Source organism: Typopeltis vanoorti, chromosome 11 (genome assembly GCF_054136105.1).
Source record: "Typopeltis vanoorti isolate ZY-2024b chromosome 11, IOZ_Tvanoo_1.0, whole genome shotgun sequence".
Classification (NCBI taxonomy): Eukaryota; Metazoa; Arthropoda; class Arachnida; order Uropygi; family Thelyphonidae; genus Typopeltis; species Typopeltis vanoorti.
The window spans coordinates 9,244,432-9,266,727 of record NC_143559.1 but is presented as its reverse complement, the minus strand read 5'-3'; the positions used below and the strand labels follow the sequence as shown (position 1 = coordinate 9,266,727).

Here is a 22,296-nt window from a genome sequence, read left to right as displayed (position 1 = left end):
ATTACATCATGCATGATGTCTTTAATAAGATGGATGGGAATTGCACGTGTATTGCCTAACATCCCATGCCAAAGATTACCAGACACAGCATCCTCTTTATACAATTTGCTTTGGTTCAAGTTTTCCTTATCCCTCTTTTTTGCATTCATGTACTGCCTCAGTTTGCTTAACTTCAATGACTTTATAAACCTATATGTTTATTTATCTTTGAACATTGATCACATACAGTCGAATAGTAATAACAATGAGAAATTCCCTTGGAGATTTCAACATTCACAATGAACTCTGGCTTCTCTTCTTCACAGACTAGGCTGAAAGCTGAACTGTGTTATGTGGAAGATGAATTTCAATTTGTGAGGATAAGGATCGCCTGACTTTAAATGTCAGTGCTTTGATAGAAATTTTCACAGAAAGTAACTTGGCAAAAACACCACCTCGAAAGTTTTAAGTAGATGATGTCAGGTTTAGTCTCTGAGAGTGAAGATTGTGGCTTTTATCTTTCAGCATCTTTCTATCAACAGTGTAAATGAAAAAGATCAAGGGCATACCAAACATACTATACAGATCTATTACCTCTTTTATATGGAAGGTACACCAGAAAAATAGTTCTACTAGAAACTGACATACAGTGCCTAGAGGGAGAGTGAACACTGTGGAAGGTGTGTGACAAAGAAGTGGATACTGTGAATGGCAATAATATGGTGAGAAGACTCACCATAGCATTCACCCCTATTATGTCTTCAGTTAAATTACAATGTAATTTAATTGAAGACATAACACAGGTGAATGAATAGCAAAAAACTTGTGAGATCTTTCTAAGTGACAAATACAAAATGTTATATTCAGGCAATAAAAATCAGGGAGAAAAGGGTAGCTATAGTATTTAACACTAAATACGAGGCGAATCTTCTTGAATGGCAGGCAATATCAAATAGAGTGATGTGATCAAATATCAGAATGGGGAACTGGACAATGAGACTTATTTGTGCGTATGATCCGAGAAGGTTCTACTAAGGAAGAAATGGAGGAATTTTTTGAGGCTTTAGAGAAAGCAAATAACAAAATGAAAAAGGAAAGGTTGATCCTTGAAGATCTAAATAACAGTAAGAAATGATCACCAGACATACAAAAATATTTTGGGAAAATTTAGAGAAAAGAGCAAAGCTAATAATAATGGCAAGTACATGTTGGATTTCTGCTCAGGAGACATGGACTAGTTATTACTAACAGAATGTTCCAACACAAAATTGAGCACAAATTCACATGAAGAGATGATGCAAGTCTCACTGACTATGTTATTGTTGATAGTGATATTTTCTCAATGATGCAAGACACAAGAATGTACAGAGGATTTGAAATTGGAGGTGATCACCATTTTGTCTTCAGCAGAACTTGATAAAACTGAATTTCATATTGAAATGAAGAGCATGTAAGAAAGTTTTAAAGCATATAAAAGTTGAGCAGCTCTCAGATGTGAATTGTAGACTAAAATACACAAACATTATTCAAGAAAAAAAGAGTTTGAGAACAGGAACCAAACCCTGAAGATTCAGTGGCAGCCCTGAAGAAAACATTGATTCAGCCAGAGAGGCAAGTGGTAAGGTTGTCTGCAAGGATAGAAAAATCAGAATTCCATGATGGACTGAGGAAGTTAAAGTTGCAGTGAAGGAAAAGAAAGCATATTGAAAGATTCTGAAAAATAAGTGTGCTTGTGCTATTACAAAATACAGAACAAATGCAAGAAAGCTAAACCATGTGTAATACTAGCCAAACAAAAGTCACGAGAAGACTTTTTAGTAGGAACATAGAAAATAAATATCGGGAAGATGGCAATATATTCTGAAGGATATTGAAAAAGCTTATAAATGAAGGAAAGAGTGCGGCAAAAGGAATTAGAGATGAGAAGGGTGACATGAAAATTGGAGATAAAGATATCTTTGCCATATGGAGTAATTACTTAAAAAAAACTGCTAAATGAAACAAGCAGTGGCAGTACAGTGGTAAAAAACTCAACATTCATAAAAGCCAGGAATACATATCAATACTTGAAGGAAAAAGCCATCAAAAGCCTGAAACAAAAGGTGGCTAGAGTAGATGATATTAGACCAGTAACGCTCAAGTATGGAGGTATGAAAGTTTTACAGTGGCAGCACTGGATAATTCAAAAGGCCTGGTCAATGGGTCAAATTCCAGATGATTGGAGTAGAGCTCTCATAGTACCCATATATAAATAGGGAAATAAAACTTAATGTGAAAATTACAGCAGTATCTCCCTATTTGAGTGTTCCAGGTAAGATTTATGCAAGTAAACTTGCGAAACGGTTGAGAAGGATTATGGAAGGGAAGCCCGGTGAAGAACAAACTGAATTCAGGCCAAATAGAAGTTGTGAGGATCAGATTTTCACTTTATGAGAAATAGTTGAGAATATAACAAAGATCTGTATTTAAGTTTTCTTGATCTGGAAAAGGCACATGTCAACGTGTTAAGAGGAAAGCTGTTCAAAATGCGCAAATGGGGCATTATATCAAGCAATACTTAGCCTTTATTTGAGCTGTAAGTCAGCAGTTAGAATCGAAAGTAGAGAAATATTTTTTGATATTAAATCTGGTGTCAGACAAGGATGTACTTTATCCCCTCTGTTATTATCAATATGGATCACATTATGAAGTACTATTACACCCAATATCAAAATTGGAGATGTTAATCTCAGCTCTTTACTTTATGCAGAGGTTATACTTCTAAATAAATTTTCTGTTAGATACTTGGCTTTTTTTGTCCTGTAAACTCAAGAAAATCGACCATAGAACCCACAATATTTTCAGACAGTAAACACACTATTAGAATTAGGGACACGAGATGGAAGCACTTGCCAGTCACCTCTCTTCACTGGATGCCATGTAAAATTTGTGATAGTCTTGAGCCAGCTATCTTGGATTGGCTACCAGGAGACTGAACTGCCTCCTAAGTCTCCAAAAGTTATAAGGATAAAATGGCCTCGCCTACTCCCTATATGGGGATAAAAGGTGTTGGGTGGTGGTGGTGGATGTTGTAGCCCAGGAAGCCAAAAATTTGCATAAAATGAATTTTAACACCTGTTTTGCTTGATACAGAAGAGCTATAAATTAAAGGAAAAATTCCACAAATGCATTTCTATTAATAGTTGTGTTCAACATGTGTCTGACTTTACTTTATCACACTTTACTTGTCAAGTTATTTTACCTTAATGAGTGCAATGCATGAGATGCTCTTTGTGAGTTTAGAACCTATCAGAACTTGTGTAAAGGTCATTTGTCAGCTAACAAAGTTAGATAAATGATTCAGAAGTTTGAAGAAACAGGATCTTTGGAAGTCTGACGTGGCAGAGGACAGAAAGCAGTGTCAGCATGTTGCTTGCTGGTAGCAGCAGCAGTGCCAGTGAAGTAGCGAGACAATTTGATATACCTTATTCCACAGTATGGAAAGACTTGCACAAAATTATTACACTTTATCCATACAAGATCAGGCACACACAGTAGCTGCAACATGATTACAATAAGTGATTGACATTTGCTCTGATGTTTCCTGTCAGATGGGAAGTTTACGATGTTTGGTCTTAAAAAAATTCTGTGGGAAGATAAGGCACATTTTTATTTGAACAGGACTGTAAAAATCCAAAATTGTCTGAATCATCCCACGTGCTCAAGAACTCCCATTACATTCACCGAAAATGTGGTTTCACAGCAGATTTTATAACAGGGCCATTCTTTTTTGAGGACATCACCCCAACAGGACCAGTAACTCGTTCCATTACCACATGGAAATACCACAATATGGTGAATAGTTTAATCATTCTGCATTGACGATGTCTGTATGAAACCATATTCATGCAAAATGGACCACCTCCCCACATTGCATGACTAGTACAACATCACAGAACAAAGAGTGATTAGTCTCTTCTTTTCAATTGCATGGCCACCTTGCTTCCCTGATATTACTCCATGTGATTTTTGTAGAGTTATCTGATATCCAACATCTATCATGGGAGAGTCTCAAAGACTGTGACGAACATTCCTTCAGATATGTTCTGCTGTTGAGAATGCTATGTACAGGATGCAGTTTCTGGTCCATGATAACAGTGACCACATTGAACCAGGTCCTCTTTTGCATGTGCTCATTGTGCTTGAGTTATGCAACAGGTTTGTGACAAACCTACACTCCAATAACTAATACTGTAATTACTGTGCTAAAATAAATTGATATTAAATATTTTATTGTGGTTTTATCATAAGTTAAACACCTAAAGGTAATATTTCATTTCAGTTTAGTTTTTGTTACTCCTTTGTCTGTCCATTTTAACATTTTCTTTTTGCACTGTACAAGCACCAAATTGTATTGGCAACTTTCTTTGCTAAAATTTTTTTTCACAGAATCTTTCTTCCGATGTCTTGATAAGGCTCCCCCAAATTCTGTGACATTCTGGTTGTGAGATCGAGCTACATAACGCTCTGAATAAGGGAAGGGTATTTAAGGCCCCTCCCCCATATATTAATAAATGTCAAATGTTCTTACCTTGTCCACATGAAATATGAGATCCAATTCACACACATTTTCAAAACATTTATCTAATGTTTCAACAAATACCTAGGAAAAAAAAAAGAAATCAGTCATCTCTATTAATAGTAAGTTTCACCCTGAAAGTTTTTATAAGTAAAAAACTAATTAAGTGAAATTTTTTTTGATTTTGGAGGTTATGCTTATGAAAATAAAACACCTACTCTTTTGATTTTTGACACAAACTGCATACCTATTAGATTTATTTTATCTACCTATAGAAATATAGGTATAACTCTGCTTTGGTTGAATGAATTTCAGAAAATACTAACTTTCATTAACAAACATTTGTGGAAATAACTTTTATTTCAATTGTGCCATCTGCAACAGAAAGCTTGTGTTATTTTATTATGGTTATATTACTTACAAAATATGAGGAACTTAAGACCACTATTTGATGAACTTAATTTCAAAAAATTAAGGCTAATCATATCAAGAAGTATTAACAATACCCTGGGTCTGTTTTTCAGCTATACAGTCAGTCTCTTCAAGTTGCTGTTGTAAATCTTTTGTCAAAAAGACTGTGAAACAGTCATTAGCCTCAGCCACAACTTGCAGTAGCACTTTGTCAAGTTCATCTTCAGACTTCATGATACATACAGAATGCAGCATCTGCAACTTGCCTCCTGTTATTGTCAACATCAGGCTTGACATACTAGCATACTTAGGCAAAAGAAATCTCTGCCAGCCAGCTCTATATTCTCTAATTTGTGTTACATTCTGAATGAAGAACCTTATAAAGAAATAATTCATTCAGGATTTAACAAGTCAGAAAAATCAGCTGAGAGAAAAAACTTGTACTCGAGCAGAAGAAATAAAGTAATAACTGTAAATGGAAATAGAATTACCTTCTTTTAGTAGAATTGTAATACCATGTAATGAATTTCGTGTATAAATTAGTATTATATGAATGCATCATGTATACAACGAATGGGTAAATTAGATGTAAAGAATAGTCCAAAGGTCACGGGCGGGCCCGAGGCATTTTTAATCTCGGAAAGTGATGCACATTCATTTCCCGGAAGACACTTTGACAAATCTCACAATATATAGAAGTTGCCGTGGTCGATGAAAGTAGCGGATGGGAAAAGATCGCAGAAAAAAAAAAGTAAGAGGGCACTATCGTGGTAAGAACAGGGTGTAAAAAGGGGGAAGTGAATGGAGAATAAAAAGGTTTTGCACCCCTTTCTCAAGGCTTTTTTCGCCTGTTTTCCTGGATGATGATTTGACTTCTCTCGTGGGCCGGTGGTTCCAGATGGTGTTTCGTGGCAATAGTTCGATATCGGAGGGTGCGCCTTTCCGTTCAACGTCTGAATTTCAGCCGGTGCTAAAGCGCGAGATGAAGGCACTACTAAAAGGGTAACACTACTATGGTCATTAATGCTAGTGATTATAATTAGATAACAAATACATTGCTCAGAGACCACACTACTTATAACCCACTGGATTATGATCCCACTAATTACATTCCATAGTGGATGCTACTGACTCCTTTAAGTTAACCCTCACCTACTATTTACTAATATTCCCCTTTCTGGAATTTTAGCTTTACTGAAAAATGCTTTCCCCATGATATCACTGATCTTTTCAAATTTGTCATCCATGCTGGCTAACATAGGTAGTAAGAGGTGACAACCATGGTCTCTTCCCTGTACTGCCATCTTTAAATCTTCTATCTGGTTAGATATATCGATAATGATGTGGTCTCTATATGGCAATATGACTCACACACGAATTAGACTCATTTCTCTATGACCCCAACATCACACCAGAAACCAATTCACTACAGAAAAATAAAATAATAATAGCCTGCTTTTTTTTTTTTTTTTTTTATACAAAAAACCCACCTACACAGGTAAATTACATAAATTTTCTCACTATCTCTCTCCTAAACAATATGGTGTTCTCAAAACCCTTCAAAACCTCTAATCTGTTCCGCCCAAGCTTCCCTTTCAATTGAACATTCAGCAGACCTTCCTGTCCAACGGACACAACCTGCAGACAGCAATAATGCTATTGCTATTCCTTATATCCATGGCACCTCAGAAAAGATAGCCAGAACACACACACACACTCATGATTTTTTGACTGACTGAAACCGAGAAAACAGATAAGTTAATTTAATGAAGCACACATATTTCGTCAAAAATGACTTCATGTGTGGGAACACTTCAAGCAAATGAAAAAAAAAAAAAAAACCATAAAAAACAATGTACCATTATAATAACAGACTTGTAAACTGAAGTTAAGTTTTGAATTGTCGTTATAGTCTGTGCTGTAGTTCTATTGTTGTTCATATGCGAGGGTATGAGTTCAAGCGCATGCCAGTATCTAATGGTAGAACTATGCGAGTCAGGTAGACTATAACTGAGGCTGCTGTTGATGCGAGATGAGTCTAGGATAATTTCTTTGGATTCAACTATACAACATTCTACTTCATCTGACAAATATAAAATGTTTCATGTTGCATTCCAATCTATTCCGTGTTGGCTTCCTTAATCGTTTGTGTTCACTGAGAAAAAGAAGTGACTTGAGAGTGTGCTTGCTCTGATTCTATTGTTTGATATGTCTCTCTGATATTCAAAATTAAGAGAATATTGAATACCACATTATTTTTAGCCGAATATAGAAAACTATATAAAGTTTGGAGAAATCAAGCATAAGCCAACACCAACACCTGGTAGTGCAATGCTCGGAAACTCGTAAAGGTGGAGTAAGCTCCAGTCACTGTCTTTAGTATTTACCCATAATGTAAAACACAGCTCCTAGGAGATGTATTATTGTTCTACACTTAATTTTGAATATTTTACTTTGTTGACGTGAAGCCTGTTGGCTCTTATTTCAGTAATTATATTTGTGCACCTTTTGGCGAATCGTACAGTAAAGAAATAAGCTCCGACTACTGAAACTTTAGTATTACATCTAGGTCTAACTACTCACTGATGAGACCTCAAAAAAGGTCGAAACCAGTCTGGGTAGTGACCTTCTCTCATAATGTAGAGCAATAATACATTTCCTAGGAGCTGTGTTTTACATTATGGGTAAATACTAAAGACAGTGATTGGAGCTTACTCCACCTTTACTACGAGTTTCGCAGCATTGCACTACCAGGTGTTGGCTTACGCTTGGTCTCGCCGAACTTTATATAGTTTTCTATATTCGGCATGAAACTCTTAGATTAGATTTCCTATCTTTGAGTTTCTTATTTGGCTAAGAAATAATATGGTGTTCAATATCCACTTAATTTTGAATATTTTACTTCGCCGAAGTGAAGCCTGTTAGCTCTTATTTCAGTAATTGTCTCTCTGATGTTCCTCTAGCCATAGGAGGATTGACTTCTCCCAGTCTGGCCTCCCACAATCACATATTGTATATACACTAGGGAACTGAAGATAGTTATGAGCTTGTTTTGGGTGGCTTAGAACTGACCTTAGTTTTGGAAGAGTAGAAAAACACGTTTTTAGATTAATTTTTTTCAAAATTCTTCCTAGTTTCTGGGAGAGCAAGCTGATGTAAGGTAAAGAAATATAACCCTTGGGGTTGTTAGGAGTCTGTGTTGTTTCGAGGGCACTGGCATAGTTGCCTCTTGATGTTTTTGGAAGAGTATCCAATTATTAGAGAAATTTCTTTCTAGATATTTTAGTTCTTCATCGGACAATATTGAGTGTGCATGGTAATGTGGAAATGATGCCTAACTTTTATGCAGGACAGTGATGCGAGGATGCATGTAGGTATCTATCCATGTGTTGATTTCCTGAAGATTGAGATTTTTAAGGAGTCAGACATCTTAGTAAGTTTTATGTTTAGAAATGAAAGGGAACCATTTTCTTCAACCTCGATGGTAAATTTTGTCTTGGTGGAAGTTGTTTAAATGATTTAGAAAGATGTGAAGATTCTCTACACCATTCTCCCAAATAAGGAATATATCATCCACATAGCAGAACCATGTTCCAAGTTTTAACGTTGCTTTAGAAATGATTCTTTCCTCAAAGAAAATATTGGCCAGTATCGGAGACAGGGGGCTGCCTATAGCTAGTCCTTTATTCTGTTTATAAATTTTCTCTTCGAACTTGAAATACCCCGATATATATAATTTCTCTCTACTGCTTACAAACCTCACCTGAAGTTGGCTGCCCTTAACCATTCCCTGCCCTCTCTGTTCCAGGTGTTTAGACGGTTCTTTCACAAAGCCATGTTGATCATCATGCAGTATCGTATTTTCATCTACCCATTCTTGAATTTATTTTTTAATCACCATGCCTGAGATGATTGGTCTATAATTTGCTACTGCAGTCTTAGACCTTCCCTTATGCAAGGGAATTATTTTGCCCTCTTTCCACTCCCTTGGAAGTCTACCAGAAATGAAACTTAAATTAAAGAGCCTAGTCAAAGGCACTGCCAGTTCCATTGTTGATATCCCATCTAATCCCACAGCTGTATTTACAGTGAGATTCTGCAATACCCTAAGAACTTCCAATTCATCTCCAATCCACCTCTGTTTTCACATTAGTGCGTCACATAGGTTAAAGCAATAACCTCACTAGGATGATATACCCTTGCAAAGTGGTCACTCAGCAAGTCAACTGTTTTATCTGCTTCTATCTCCTTGTGACCGTCATCACTCATTAAGGTTAATCTTCCATAGTCATTCTTCCTCTTACTTGCCAAATAACGAAAGGACTCTTTGGGATTTGCTTTGGCCTGCTTGGCTAGATTCTTCTCATGGTATTTATTTTGCCTTCCTTGTCATGTTGGTCACCTTTCTTGCCTGAGCCTTGTACTGTTCATGAGTTTGCTGATCACCTTTCTCTTTATATACCCTCCACAGCATTTTCTTCTTCTGAAGCTCGTGCTTAATGATCCATTATTCTAACTCCTACTTGATTAACTATTCTTATCCTAGGTATATAATTTAATACTGCTTAATTTAGATGACCCTTTATCAACTATATCCGATGCACTACTTCCTTACCCTGCAAGTATTTTATTTTAAGCTTCTTCCTAAGCATGTCATAATCACCTGCCTTGTAGTTCCACATATACCCCTTCTTGACAGAATATTCCTCATGTTTTATAATCTCCCAAATCAAGACTGTGTGTCACTTTCACCAATTGGAAGCAACCTTGCTTATGGATAGCTCTTCTGATCCTATGACCAGGTCTAATACTCTCCAACTCCTAGTCCCTTAGCATGTGTATAAATTCTATTTCCTTCCTACCATGTGATCTTCCTTCCTTCCAGTCTTCCTATTTCCATAGTTGAAGACCCCCATAATAATCACTTAACCTGTACTCATTGTTTGATCATCTGTGGAACTCCTTGGCCTATAGCAACAACCAACTGCATATTTTGTCTTACTGGCTTGAATCTCACACCAGATTGCTACAAATAAACAGCCATCCTCCTGCCTGTCTCCTATTATTTTTGGCTGCAATTCATCTGCTATCATCAGCAGTACTCCTCCATACTATCTTCCCTGAAAACACTAAACCCTTCACATTCAATCCCTGTAACTCCATCTTAATGCCTATAACTTTTTGTGAGGTTGCATTAAACAATGCCAAAAACTCCTCCCTCTTGTTTCTGATACTTCTGGCATTAGTATATAGAAACTGCAACATCCCTTTAGTCCTCCACCCACCATTACTTCCTGAATTGACTATTTATTCAATATTTTTGCTTGTGAGAGTAGATTCCACACTTGGTAATTCTCACTCACTCGTCTCATGGGTGCTTTTACACAAACTCACTTGCTTCCACCCTAATTATTTCAGTTTTCCTGAATTTGCATTTCAGCATGCTCAGTGAACAAAGTTCTCTCTAGACACCTAACACCAAAATCATTTAGATGAAGTCCATCAACATTATACAAATCTTTGTTTCTATCAAACACAGACCACAGATCAACAATTCCTACGTCATTCATTCTGCACAATCTACATTTAGACTCACTGGCTGCCAATGCCCTCCTCAGTTCGCCTCTATTATAGTGTGATAGGACTTACAATCTTCACCTTCTCGTTCTTCAGTTTTGCCTATAACTTCTTTACATATACTCCCTCATATCTTGCCTCTCAAATCATTTGTACCAACCAAGACAATCATTTCATTCTACTTACTGTTTTTGCATCCAGATGGCATGTGAGTGCCATTTGGACAGCATGCAAGTTTCCTGCTTTTAACTTTTTAAAAATCAATTTTGGATGAAATGATACTTTTTTTTTGTAGTTATTCTATGCTTTAGTATAAGCAATAAAGATGGAGTTTGGGATGAGAGTTAGTTGAGGTGCTTTGCTTATACTCCCTCGGCATACCTTTTGGAGGACCAAAGCTTAGTTGGGGGCAGGTAGCGTAGTGTGGAATAAGCAATAAATATTCCACTATCTATTTCCATATGCCTCGGTGGGAAAGTTGGAAACAAATACAGCACCTAAGGAAACGAAGCAAAAATGTTGCAAAGAGCATCCCACCACTTGGCATTTGTATAATGCCATACAACACATCTGTAGGAGTGGCTATGTGCATTGTACTCCATGGGAGAATAGATTACTAGATTATGGTCTGATTTTCCTGAAAGACAAGCAACATTACCTATTTACTTAAAAGGGTCACTAATAATTATTATTAAAAAATTATTAGAAAATCTACCAGGAAATTGGAAAAACGTTTGACTAAACTTAGACAGAATAAGAAAAAGGATCAGAACAAGCACAGGCAGGAAAGTACTGACCATGATAGTCAAAATATTAATAACAACAAGGTAAGTCAACTAAAATCTAAGAAAAAAGAGTTCATACAGTGTAGTGACTTAATTTTAAAATTTGTGCTTGCCAAGGGAGTCACCACTTCTAGTTTCCTGGGAGAGAAAATTAAAAATATGACAAACATAATTGAAAACTAATAAAGAAAAGTAAAAGAGATGGTAGTTCTGGTAGGAAATAATTTAAGTAGTGACAAATATAGTATGAGAGAAGATATGAAAGATGTGTTGGAAGAAGCGAGAAAGAAATGTGAGAGAGTAAAAACTGTTGGATTACTATCCAGATACGACAGTACTCAGTTAAGGAGGGCAATGATACCAAATGATTTCACTTGCAGGCTGTGTAGAAGATATGGGTACAAGTTTTTCGATGTGTGGGGTGTGTTTGATGGCAGAAAAGACTTGTATAAAAAGGATGGCCTGCACTTGAATTCATTTGGCATCAGAAGAAGCCTGGAAAAATTACTTCTTGGTATGAGACCTAATGCAGAGTGTGTCAAGGAAACTAGATCATCAAGGGAGGAATGGGAAATATGTTGTGAAAGTTCGGCTATGGTATGGTAAAGATATGAATGTCTTCAAACGTGGTTATGTATGTGGCGAAGGGATGGAAAAATATGCTGTAGGGTTGGATATTTTAAGTATGTCTGGGGAGGGAAAAAGAGAAAATTCTAGAACAAGACCAAACAAACTGTATATCTAATTATAAGAATAGGCTAGGTGGTGATTTATTATGTCTATAGAAAAATGCCAGGAGCATTAGAAACAAAGGGGTTGAGTTCGTTGCTTTATTGAATACACCATGGCCTAAGATTGTTGGCATTAATGAAACCTGTCTATCAGAATCAAATATGGTAAGTGGGATCAAGTGTAATGGGTATACTATTTTTAGGAATGACAGAAGAGATAGGAAAGGCATAGGAAAAGTGCTCCTAATGATATCAGATGATTTAAGTACAGTTAGGGTAGAAACACAAGAAAACAATGATGGTGACAATCCCATGCAGAGGTGAGTTTGAGTCTATCTGGTAGGAAGTGGAAGTTAACAGAATGAGATATATGGTGGGGTGTTGCTACAGACCTAGCGGCTCAGTTGCAGGGGACAAAGAAATGCATTGCAAATTTAGCCTCATGGGTGACTTTAATTTTCCAAACATTGATTGGGTAGAAGAGAAATCTCATGCCAAGAAAGAAGAGGAATTTCCAATTAAAACAGATTACATGCTGAACTACAAAGCTAGAAATTATGATAAACTTAGTATTTTCCTATCTTTGGCCCCATTATCAGTTACTAAATGGGAAAAATGCCAGTAATGCATGGGAATCTTTCAAAAACGGGTTAAAGTATCTGAATGTATCCCTAGTGTTCGAAGAATAAATAGGTTGGGAGTGAGACTGATGTCCAACCTTATTAAGCAAAAAATCCACAAGAAGAAGATGATGAGGAAAGAATATCATGAGAATAAGATAGAGAGGAGTTAGGAAATATATATAGAGCTCGGGCCAGAAAATTAAAAAAAGAGTATCGTGAGGAAAGCAAATCTGAGCATGAAAAGAAATTGGAAATGCAAGCTAAAGGCAATCCAAAAGAATTTTATCATTATGCCACAAGTCAAAGAAAAATAATGTGGAAGGATAGCTTTATTGAATGCAGATAGTACTTGAGTGTCAGAAGCTAATGAGATTGTTCAGCTAATGAGTGCTCACTTTGCTAAGATATATCAACCAGGTATATGTAACATGGTGCACAGTGCGACTTCTACATTGGATGAAGAGTTAAAGGTTCATGAAAATGAGGTTGAAGAGCTGTTGCATAACATGGATAAGAATTTTTCTATAGAGATAGATGGAATACCAGCCTGTTCACTAAAGGAATGTTCAGCTGAACTGGCTACACCTTTGACGTTTGTATAACTTGAGTCTCAGCTATCTCACGTGAAAGAATGCCAATCTTAGCTACAACATGAGGGATGAAACAAAGCGGTTGCCATCTTTTGTATTGTAGATGATTATAATAATACAATTAGCGAGTTGATCGCACTGATCACACTGTTAACTGGGTTTGGGATGTAACACTTAACTGGAAAGTTTAGATCAAAAAAGAAAGAGAACTTATACTATAAAAAAAAATACTTTCTATCTTTTGGAGGTATATCTATGCAATTTGCACATTCTATATAGAAAATCAGGATACTCAAAGAAACCTAGTGATTTCAGAATGGAACTAACTGACCTTCTTACTGGAAAATAGAAATCAATGTAAACTCTTGTGGTTGTCCTGGAATCAGTTGAATTCCTTTTAGTCTTACTGCGTATTATTTTCCTGATGCCATTCCTTCCCCAGAAAAGAAATTCAACTTTACAAAAATGTGGAAAGAAAAGTAAGGCATTAATCAAGATATTTCTGTCCAAATTGTGATATTGGGTTGTATATGATACCATGCTTCAAAAAATACCAAATTAAAGTTAATATTTAAAATGAACCTTGATTTTGATGTGAAGAAATTGCCAGTTCTAAAATAAAATAATAATAAAAAAAAACATTTTATTTTTGTAATCCTGAAATAACTTTAGAAACTTTCTCATAGAAGAAGAACCTCCTTAGTGCAATTGGAAGAGAACAGTATGTTGTGCTCTTCAATTCGAAAAAAGGCCCAAGTTTGATTCTCATCATCATGAGAGAATTCTTTATATGGATTAGACTTCAACTGAAGGTGAGTTAGCTAATCTCATATAGAAGTAGCCGAGTTTTTTCTCCTGGAAACTGGGATTTTTCATCTTGCATATGGATAAATCAGCTGTGAGAACACAATTTACAGACAACAAATAATAGTGGTGGTAGTGGGCAGTAGATGGTGTTATAATTCTTAGAAAAGCTTATACATTGGCTGCACATGATTATTAAATAACTTAAGGAATTCACAACGTATACTGGAATATATATTAAAATAAACTTTAATATATACTTCATGTATTTCGGCAATGTCACGTCACCATCTTCATGGGAACATAAGACTAAGACACGTGCACACAGGCACTAAAACAGTAAATGATGTCAAAGAGAGAAAACTACTGTTTTTCCTAAAGTCCTGATGGTGCTCCATAGTGGGCTATATTAAGTATTCTTGGCCATTGGGGGTTGAAGTTCTCATGATGTACATATCCCAAATTTGAAGGGGTCTCATGCATCCAAATTTGTTGAGGTTTGGCATGTTTCATCCCTTATTTGCTCCACAAAAGACCAACCACTTCCTCTAGACCAGTGTTTCTCAAAGTGTGATACGCGGACCCCCCCCCCCCCGTATCACACTTTGAGAAAAGGTCTTCAGGGGGCTGTGGCAATTTTTGGCTATGCATCATTAACGAATGGAATAAAATTTAAGTTTGAGATCGTAAAACATTCCTATTGTATCACTGAATAAGGTACAGAGACTTCTGCAGGCTGTGTAATATGTTTCTCAACAAATAGTGCGATTAGAGACAACTGGGTAAAAACAGAACTAATGAATTGTGTGACCCCTCCCACATAAAACGCTATGGTAGACAATCAAAACCATATGGTGCACCGGCAACATATATTTTTGTTTGAGTGAATGTGTTAAAACTAAGAAATATATAGTGAATGTGTTTCAGATATTATAAATTATATAAGGAATTCGGTTGAAGAGAATTAGCATTTCAACTGAACCGTTGGCTTGCTTTTGTCAATTAGTAGCGCGATCTTTTGTTAATACCGCACCAATCGTATGGACGTCTTCATAGCTGCTTTATCTCTACTGACCTACCATTGCTGTCTGTTTCGAGTTCTGCTTTCACTAGCCATTTGTTGAAGGACTGTTCGTTAAATATGGTAATTTTTTTTAGCTTTCAAATTCTTAAGTATGGATCACTGGTTAAAGACTGGATTTTTAAAATGCGCAAAAGAGAGGAACATAGTAGATACAAGTAGCTGCCAGCAACAAGAAAATGTTGATATTGTATCTGGATCAAGTGAAATTGATAAGTGTGTGTCGTCTGACATCTCTAAAGAACCAACTAGGAAGAAGATGAGAAAACTTCATAAGTATGATATAAATTACTTGAAATGTGGATTTTCATGGAGGGGAAATGAAGAGGAACCTATTCCATTATGTGTAATTTGCGGTGAAACTTTAAAAAATTAAAGCATGAAACCATGTAATTTAAATCGCCATTTTGAATCAAAACATAATGAATGCAAGGACAAACCTGTCGAAGTTTTTCAAAATAAACTAAAAAATTTAAAAGAATCTCAAAAAGTAATGTCGATTGTGTCAGGAGGTGAAAACATGAAGGCTTTAGAAGCTTCATATCATGTGTCGCTATTAATAGCAAAAAGTGGTGCAGCAGAGTTTCACCAAAGTTTCACCAGAAACAACTGGTGAAACTTTGGTCAAGCCTGCAGCAAAAATAATAGCGGAAATTATGATTGGGGATAATGCAAAAAGATCTTTTGATAGGATTTGTCTTTCAAATAGTACTGATCATCGAAGAATCACTGAAATGGCTAAAAATATAAAACAAACATTGTTATCCGATATACGTAAGAGTCGTTATTATGCATTGCAGGTAGATGAATCCACCGACATTACAAATTTTGCAAATCTTCTAGTGTTCGTTAGGTACAAAAAAAATCAAAAAATTCACGACGACCTTTTATATTGCCAACCCTTGCCAGAACATACAACAGGAGAAGAAATATTCAACAGCATAAATACCTTTATGCATAAAACAAGCTTGATTGGAAAAGTTGTGTTGGAATAAGCACGGACGAAGCAAAATCCATGGTCGGATCTAAAAAAGGGCTTGTTTCAAGGATTCAAGCTGTTGCACCAAATGCAAAGTCGACACACTGCTGCATACACAGGGAGGCTTTGGCTACACATGATGTCTAAGAAAAAAGAAGACCTAAGAAAAGTTCTTGATGAAGCTGTAAAAATCATAAATTATATTAAAGGCCGTCCTCTAAAAGGAAAAGTTCTATACTAATAAATGTGAAGAAATAGAGTTCCAGATGAGAAGGCATAATTATAAAAGGATGTTTTATTTAGTTCGTGACTTAAAGCACAAGTTCAAGCCTAAATTGAATGTCATCAAAGACAGGAATGGATCAATACTAACAGAAGAGTTGGAAATCAAAAACAGATGGAAAGAATACTGTGAGGAACTGTACAGCAGAGTGGATAAAGAAAACGTGGAGTCCTCCCACCAAGAAAATTTTGATTTGGAACCTTCTCCACTTAGGCATGAAGTTGAAAGAGCAGTTAAGCAGTTCAACAGCAATAAGACCCCAGGTGCAGATGAAATCCCAGCAGAGTTAATTATTGCCACAGGAGATGGAGGGATAAGAGTGTTTCATAGATTGATTACAAGGATATGGGAGACAGGATCATGGCCTAGAGACTGGAAGAAGTCAGTTTTCATACCACTACACAAGCAAGGTGATATGAAGGCATGTAAGAATTATAGAACTATTAGTTTGATATCTCATGCAAGCAAAATTTTATTAAAGATCACACCTAAATAGGAGTGAGGCCAAAGTTGAGGCAGAGATGCCCGAGGAACAAGCAGGTTTTAGGAAAGGTAGGGGCACCAGAGATCAGATCCTTTGCCTTAGACATATCATAGAAAAATATAAAGAATTCAGACTCCCTCTAGTAATGTGTTTCTTAGACTACTCTAAAGCTTTTGACTGTGTTGAGCATGTGAAACTGTGGGAGGTGATGAAAAGAATTGGTTTTCCTCAACACACTATCAGGTTGATAGCCAACTTGTATAAGGAGCAAGAAGCCACAGTAAGAACAGGTGTTGGATTGACTGACTGGCTTCAAGTTGGAACAGGAGTTAGGCAAGAATGTTTACTTTCTCCTCACTTATTTAGTATATATGCAGAGGACATTATGCATGAAGCATTGGATGAGCTCAGGACAGGAATTACGATAGGAGGTAGATTGATCAGTAATCTGAGGTACGCTGATGATACAGTACTCCTTTGTAATGACATGGAAGAACTAGATCTGTTATTACTGATCTTGTTGACAAAGTTAACAAGATCAGTAATAACAGAGGACTTGAACTCAATTCTAGCAAGACAAAGATCATGGTTCTCAAAGGAAAAACAAACAGAGAAGCTCTTGAGAAACAAATGTATCTTAATGGAGAAAGAACTGAGGAAGTCAGCAAGTTTGAGTACCTGGGATCCATTATTAATGTGAAGAATTGCTGTTCAGAAGATGTCAGAAAAAGGTTAGGAATGGCTAAAACAACAGTCAGAGACCTGTCTAAAATCTGGAAGGATGGATCTATCTCCATGGGAACAAAGTTGAGGATTTTGGATGCAGTTGTTTTTCCAACAGCAACTTATGGATGCGAGACTTGGAACCTAAAGAAGTCAGATAAGAAACGGATATCTGCTTTTGAGATGTGGTGTTACAGAAGGCTGTTGAGGATATCATATACTGAAAGGCATACAAATGAATGGGTGTTAGAAAAGATTAGTAGAACTTTAAGACTCCTTAAGGATATTGACAGAAGAAAATTAAAATATTTTGGACACATAGAAAGGATGGAAGGAGGAATTCTCAGAACAGTAATAGAAGGTAAAGTTCCAGTAAAAAGAGGCAGGGGTAGACCATCAATGAGATGGATGGATGGTGTGTGTGGAGTGACTGATCTTCAGAGAGTTGAGGCTGCCAGAAGGGCAAACAACAGGACTACATGGCGAGTCCTGGTGTGGAACATCATCGAGCATTGGAGTGACCATACGGTGTCTGTAAGATGCCCAGTGAACACAGACTCTAAATGCCAGACTTTTCTCTCAACTTTGCAAAGAAATGGGAAGCAACTATACACAACTTCTTTTCCATACCGATGTTTGTTGGCTTTCTCGTGGAAAAGTTCTTACTCGTTTATTTGAACTTCGGAATGAACTACAAGTTTTTCTTGATGAAAAGTTTGAATTGAAAAAGTATTTACATAAGTGGAAATGGCTCACTCAATTAGCATACCTGGCAGATATATTTACTGTATTAAATAGTCTTAATTTATCTTTACAAGGCAAGGAAATTTCTATATTTCATGTCCAAGATAAAGAATGCCACATTGGCAAAAATGAAGTTATGACAAAAGCAGGTTGGTAATGGAGAATTTGACGCATTTCCATCGCTTCATGAATTGCGCGCAAGTTCAAATGAACAAATTGATGATGATGATGTAAAAATTACTATCATGCAGCATTTAAAAAGCTTACAAATGAATCTAGAAAAGTATTTCCCTAAATTGGACATTGATATTGTGTGGATAAGATACCCTTTCAATAAAAACAAATTTATGCCAAAGGGTCTATCGTCAATAGAAGAACAACAACTTTTAGAACTAGTTTCTGATGGTTTCCTAAAAAATAAATACAGTGAGAATACGTTATCATCATTTTGGCTACAAATACAGAATGAATTTCCTGAATTAACAGATAAAGCTCTAAGGTTCATTTTTCTATTTCCAAGTTCATATCTGTGCGAAGTTGGATTTTTGGCCCTTGTAGATATTAAGACGAAGAAGAGGAATCACATTATAGATGTTGAACCGCATCTCAGATTGAAATTAACAACTAGAGCCAAATTTTGCTGAAATTTTATCTCACCATAAGCAATTTCACTCCTCTCATTGATGATAAATTATTCCAATTAAGTAAAACTTTATAGTATCTTTATAAAGTTTATTCTAATAAAAATAAATCATATTTTTTGTTTACATGAACATATAAATTCAAGTAAAGTAGATATTTAATTTTTTAATATTTTAAATTAATTTATTAATTTTAATTAATTTATTTTTGAATTAATTAATTAGGGGTACTTGGTAATAATGAAAATTTAAGAAGGGGTCCGCAGATATCTGAAGTTTGAGAAACACTGCCCTAGACCTACCTGGTGTATACCAGATCCCTTGAAGCTGTAAGCTGTCCTACTTTGGCCAAACAGGCAGGACAGTGAATATCAGAATTTCGGAACACAAAAACTACATCCGGTTTCACCGGTACAGCCACTCGGGGCTTGCAGACCATGCTCTGGATACATGCCACAGAATACGTTGGAAGAAAGCACAGTAATACATCGGAGCAAATTTAAATTTGAAAGATTATTCTTAGAACCAGCCTCAGCCCTAAAAAACATGCCAAACCTAAACACATTCGGATGCATGACTTCCCCAAATTTTGGAGAGACACATCATGAGAACTTCAGCCCAAGAATACCTAATATAGCCCGCTAGGGAGCACTATCAGGATTTTAGGAAAAACAATAGTTTATTCTCTTCGACCTGATTTGCTGTTTTAGTGCCTGTGTGTTAATCTTATGTTCCCATGAAGATGGCAACATGATGTTGCCGTATTTATAGGAAGTATATTTAAAGTTTATTTTAATTTTTATTCCAGTATATGTTGTGAATTCCTTAAGTTATTTAATAATCATAGACGGCGTTGCATAAATGATGATAGTGATGTTTTGTGTAGTTGGTAGAGTAAGTGGTGCAGATGAAGAGCCACAGAGTAGAGTGCACTCCTTTGATGAGTCCTTGGCATGGCATGCAATAATAAAAGTGATTCATCTATAAATGTAAAAAAATAAAATTTACAAACATGAATTTGTTTTTCTGAACTAGCATTAATAAGGCATAATAAAAAACAGAAAATTAGAAAATGTTTTGGTCAACTTTCAGAAAATCAGTTAAGAGATCAACGCAGGCTACATTATCTTATGTTTTTACACCGGCCTCGGCTAACTGATAGGATTCAAACGGGCTATTATTAGGTAATTGAGACCCCCCCTCTTCATAAGAATGAAATGAGTATTATGTAATATTTTTGAAAAGATTATGTAAAGTCAGCATTTGCATTATTTAGAAAGTTTATTTTTAGTTTAAACATCTGTTTGGTTAAACAGAATAATCTTGTGTCCAGTATAAGTAGTGTATTAAAGAAAATTATATTAGAAAATTCATTTAATAACTTATTGAAAAAAAAAAAAAAAATACAGCAATTTTCAAGAATTTACCTGAATTAAATCTAAAATTCCCAGCTCACTTTCTGAAGAATCCACACAAAATACAAAGTATAAAGTGGCATAATGTCGGTATATTAGCTTATAGTCTGACCCTCCAATTAAGCTATAAATGATAAAAAAAAAAAAGAAATTCTTATAACTAATATTTATAAAGAATAAAAAATGAAATGAAAGTTATTACTGCTAGAGAATACTTAATTTCTTAAATTATAAACAAATAATTTTATCTGAAAATATAAAGAAATAATTCTATACACAATTATTTAAAATAGAAGTATCCAAATATTTTCAACTAGTACCAATCTCTTTAATACTTATACATTAATATTCTAATAATCAGAAAAGTAAAAGTTTATTTAATAGAAAAATTCTGATGAGATTGTAATAATTTTCCAGATCTGCTAGCCAGACTATTTCATCATCATCAAATTCCTGACATGTACCCTCAAGGAGTGTACAGGATATGATAGTATTACATGAAAAATTTACATCATTACAAACTTCCTAACTACAATTTTCCTCCAAATCAGTCTGTTATGTTCTTGCCAAAGTCCTCCTATAACTTTTGTTTAACTAGTTTTATAGTGTTTCGCTTTCTTACATCTGTCTCTGCATTCTCTAAGAGAAAAAGCTGACTTATTTGCCAGGATCATTTGATATGCTTTCTTCGTTTCCTTCACTGCCTCTTTAACTTCCTGTGTCCACCATGGAGTTCTGATGTTTCTATCCTTGCAGACTACCTCACCACATGCCACTCTGGCTGAATAATCAATCAGGGTTTTCTTCAAGGCTTGCCACTGAATCTCCAAGGTTTGGTTCTTGTTCTCAAACAAACTCTTTCATTTTTTTTTTTCAATAATCTTTGTGTATTTTAGTCTACAGTTAACATCTGAGAGCTGCTCAACTTTTATTCACTTTAAAACTTTCTTACATGTTATTCTTTTCAATATGAAATTCAATTTTATCCTGCTCAAGATTAAATAGTGATCACTTCCAGTTTCAAATCCTCTGTACACTCTGGTGTCCTGCACCAGAGAGAAAACTATCATCACTATCAACAATAACACAGTCAATGAGACTTTTCTTGTTCCTTGCTTTTCCCCGTGTTAATTTGTGCACATTTTAATGTTGGAACATGGTGTTAATAATAACCATGTCCATGTCGTGAGCAGAAATCCAATAGGTATTTGCCAGTATTATAAGCTTTGCTCTTTTCTCCAATTTTCGCAAAATATTTTTGTATGTCTGACAATCATTTCCTACTCTGCTATTTAGATCCCTAAAAAGGACCAACTTTTCCTTTTTCATTGTGTCAGTTGCTTTTTCTAAAGCATCAAAAAATTCCTCCACTTCTACCTTAGTAGAACCTTCTGTGGGACCATAGGCACCAATAAGTCTCATTGTCCAATTCCCCATTCTGATATTAACCCACATCACTCTACTTGAGACTGCCTGCCATTCAAGAAGATTAGTCTCATATGTTATGTTGAATACTGTGGCTACTCCTTTTCCTTGATTGTCATTTCCTGAATATAATATTTTGTATTTATTGCTCTGAAAGATCTCACCAGTTTGTCTTTTTTTGTTTCAGTCACCACTATTATGTCGATCTGGTACTTTAATTCCTCAGCTAGCTCCATTTCTTTGCCATTCATGCTTCTTATGCTGATAGTACCGATCTTTAACTGTAGTGATGTTGAGTTGGGGTGTGCTTTCAGATTTGTTTCAGTAGGCTGACTTTTCACTGTTCGCACTGGTTCCCTGGCGAAAACAACGGGGGCCTTATTTAACCGGGTGACCCCAGCCGGCATGAAATTTTGTCATGTTGTACCATCATTTTGTATATTGGTTTAAGCCAATAAGAATA

At 35.8% G+C, this 22,296-nt stretch overlaps 1 protein-coding gene across 1 annotated transcript in view; it reads right to left on the bottom strand.

The window, feature by feature from the left end:
• Nucleotides 1-22,296, bottom strand: part of or (AP-3 complex subunit sigma-2 or) — a 112,946-nt gene that overhangs the window by 51,966 nt on the left and 38,684 nt on the right. The window contains exons 3-4 of the mRNA XM_090400403.1: nucleotides 20,421-20,532; nucleotides 4,550-4,621 (exon numbers count right to left, since the gene is read on the bottom strand). Coding sequence (XP_090256529.1) covers nucleotides 4,550-4,621; nucleotides 20,421-20,532 — 184 coding nt within the window. The remainder of the gene's footprint in view (nucleotides 1-4,549; nucleotides 4,622-20,420; nucleotides 20,533-22,296) is intronic.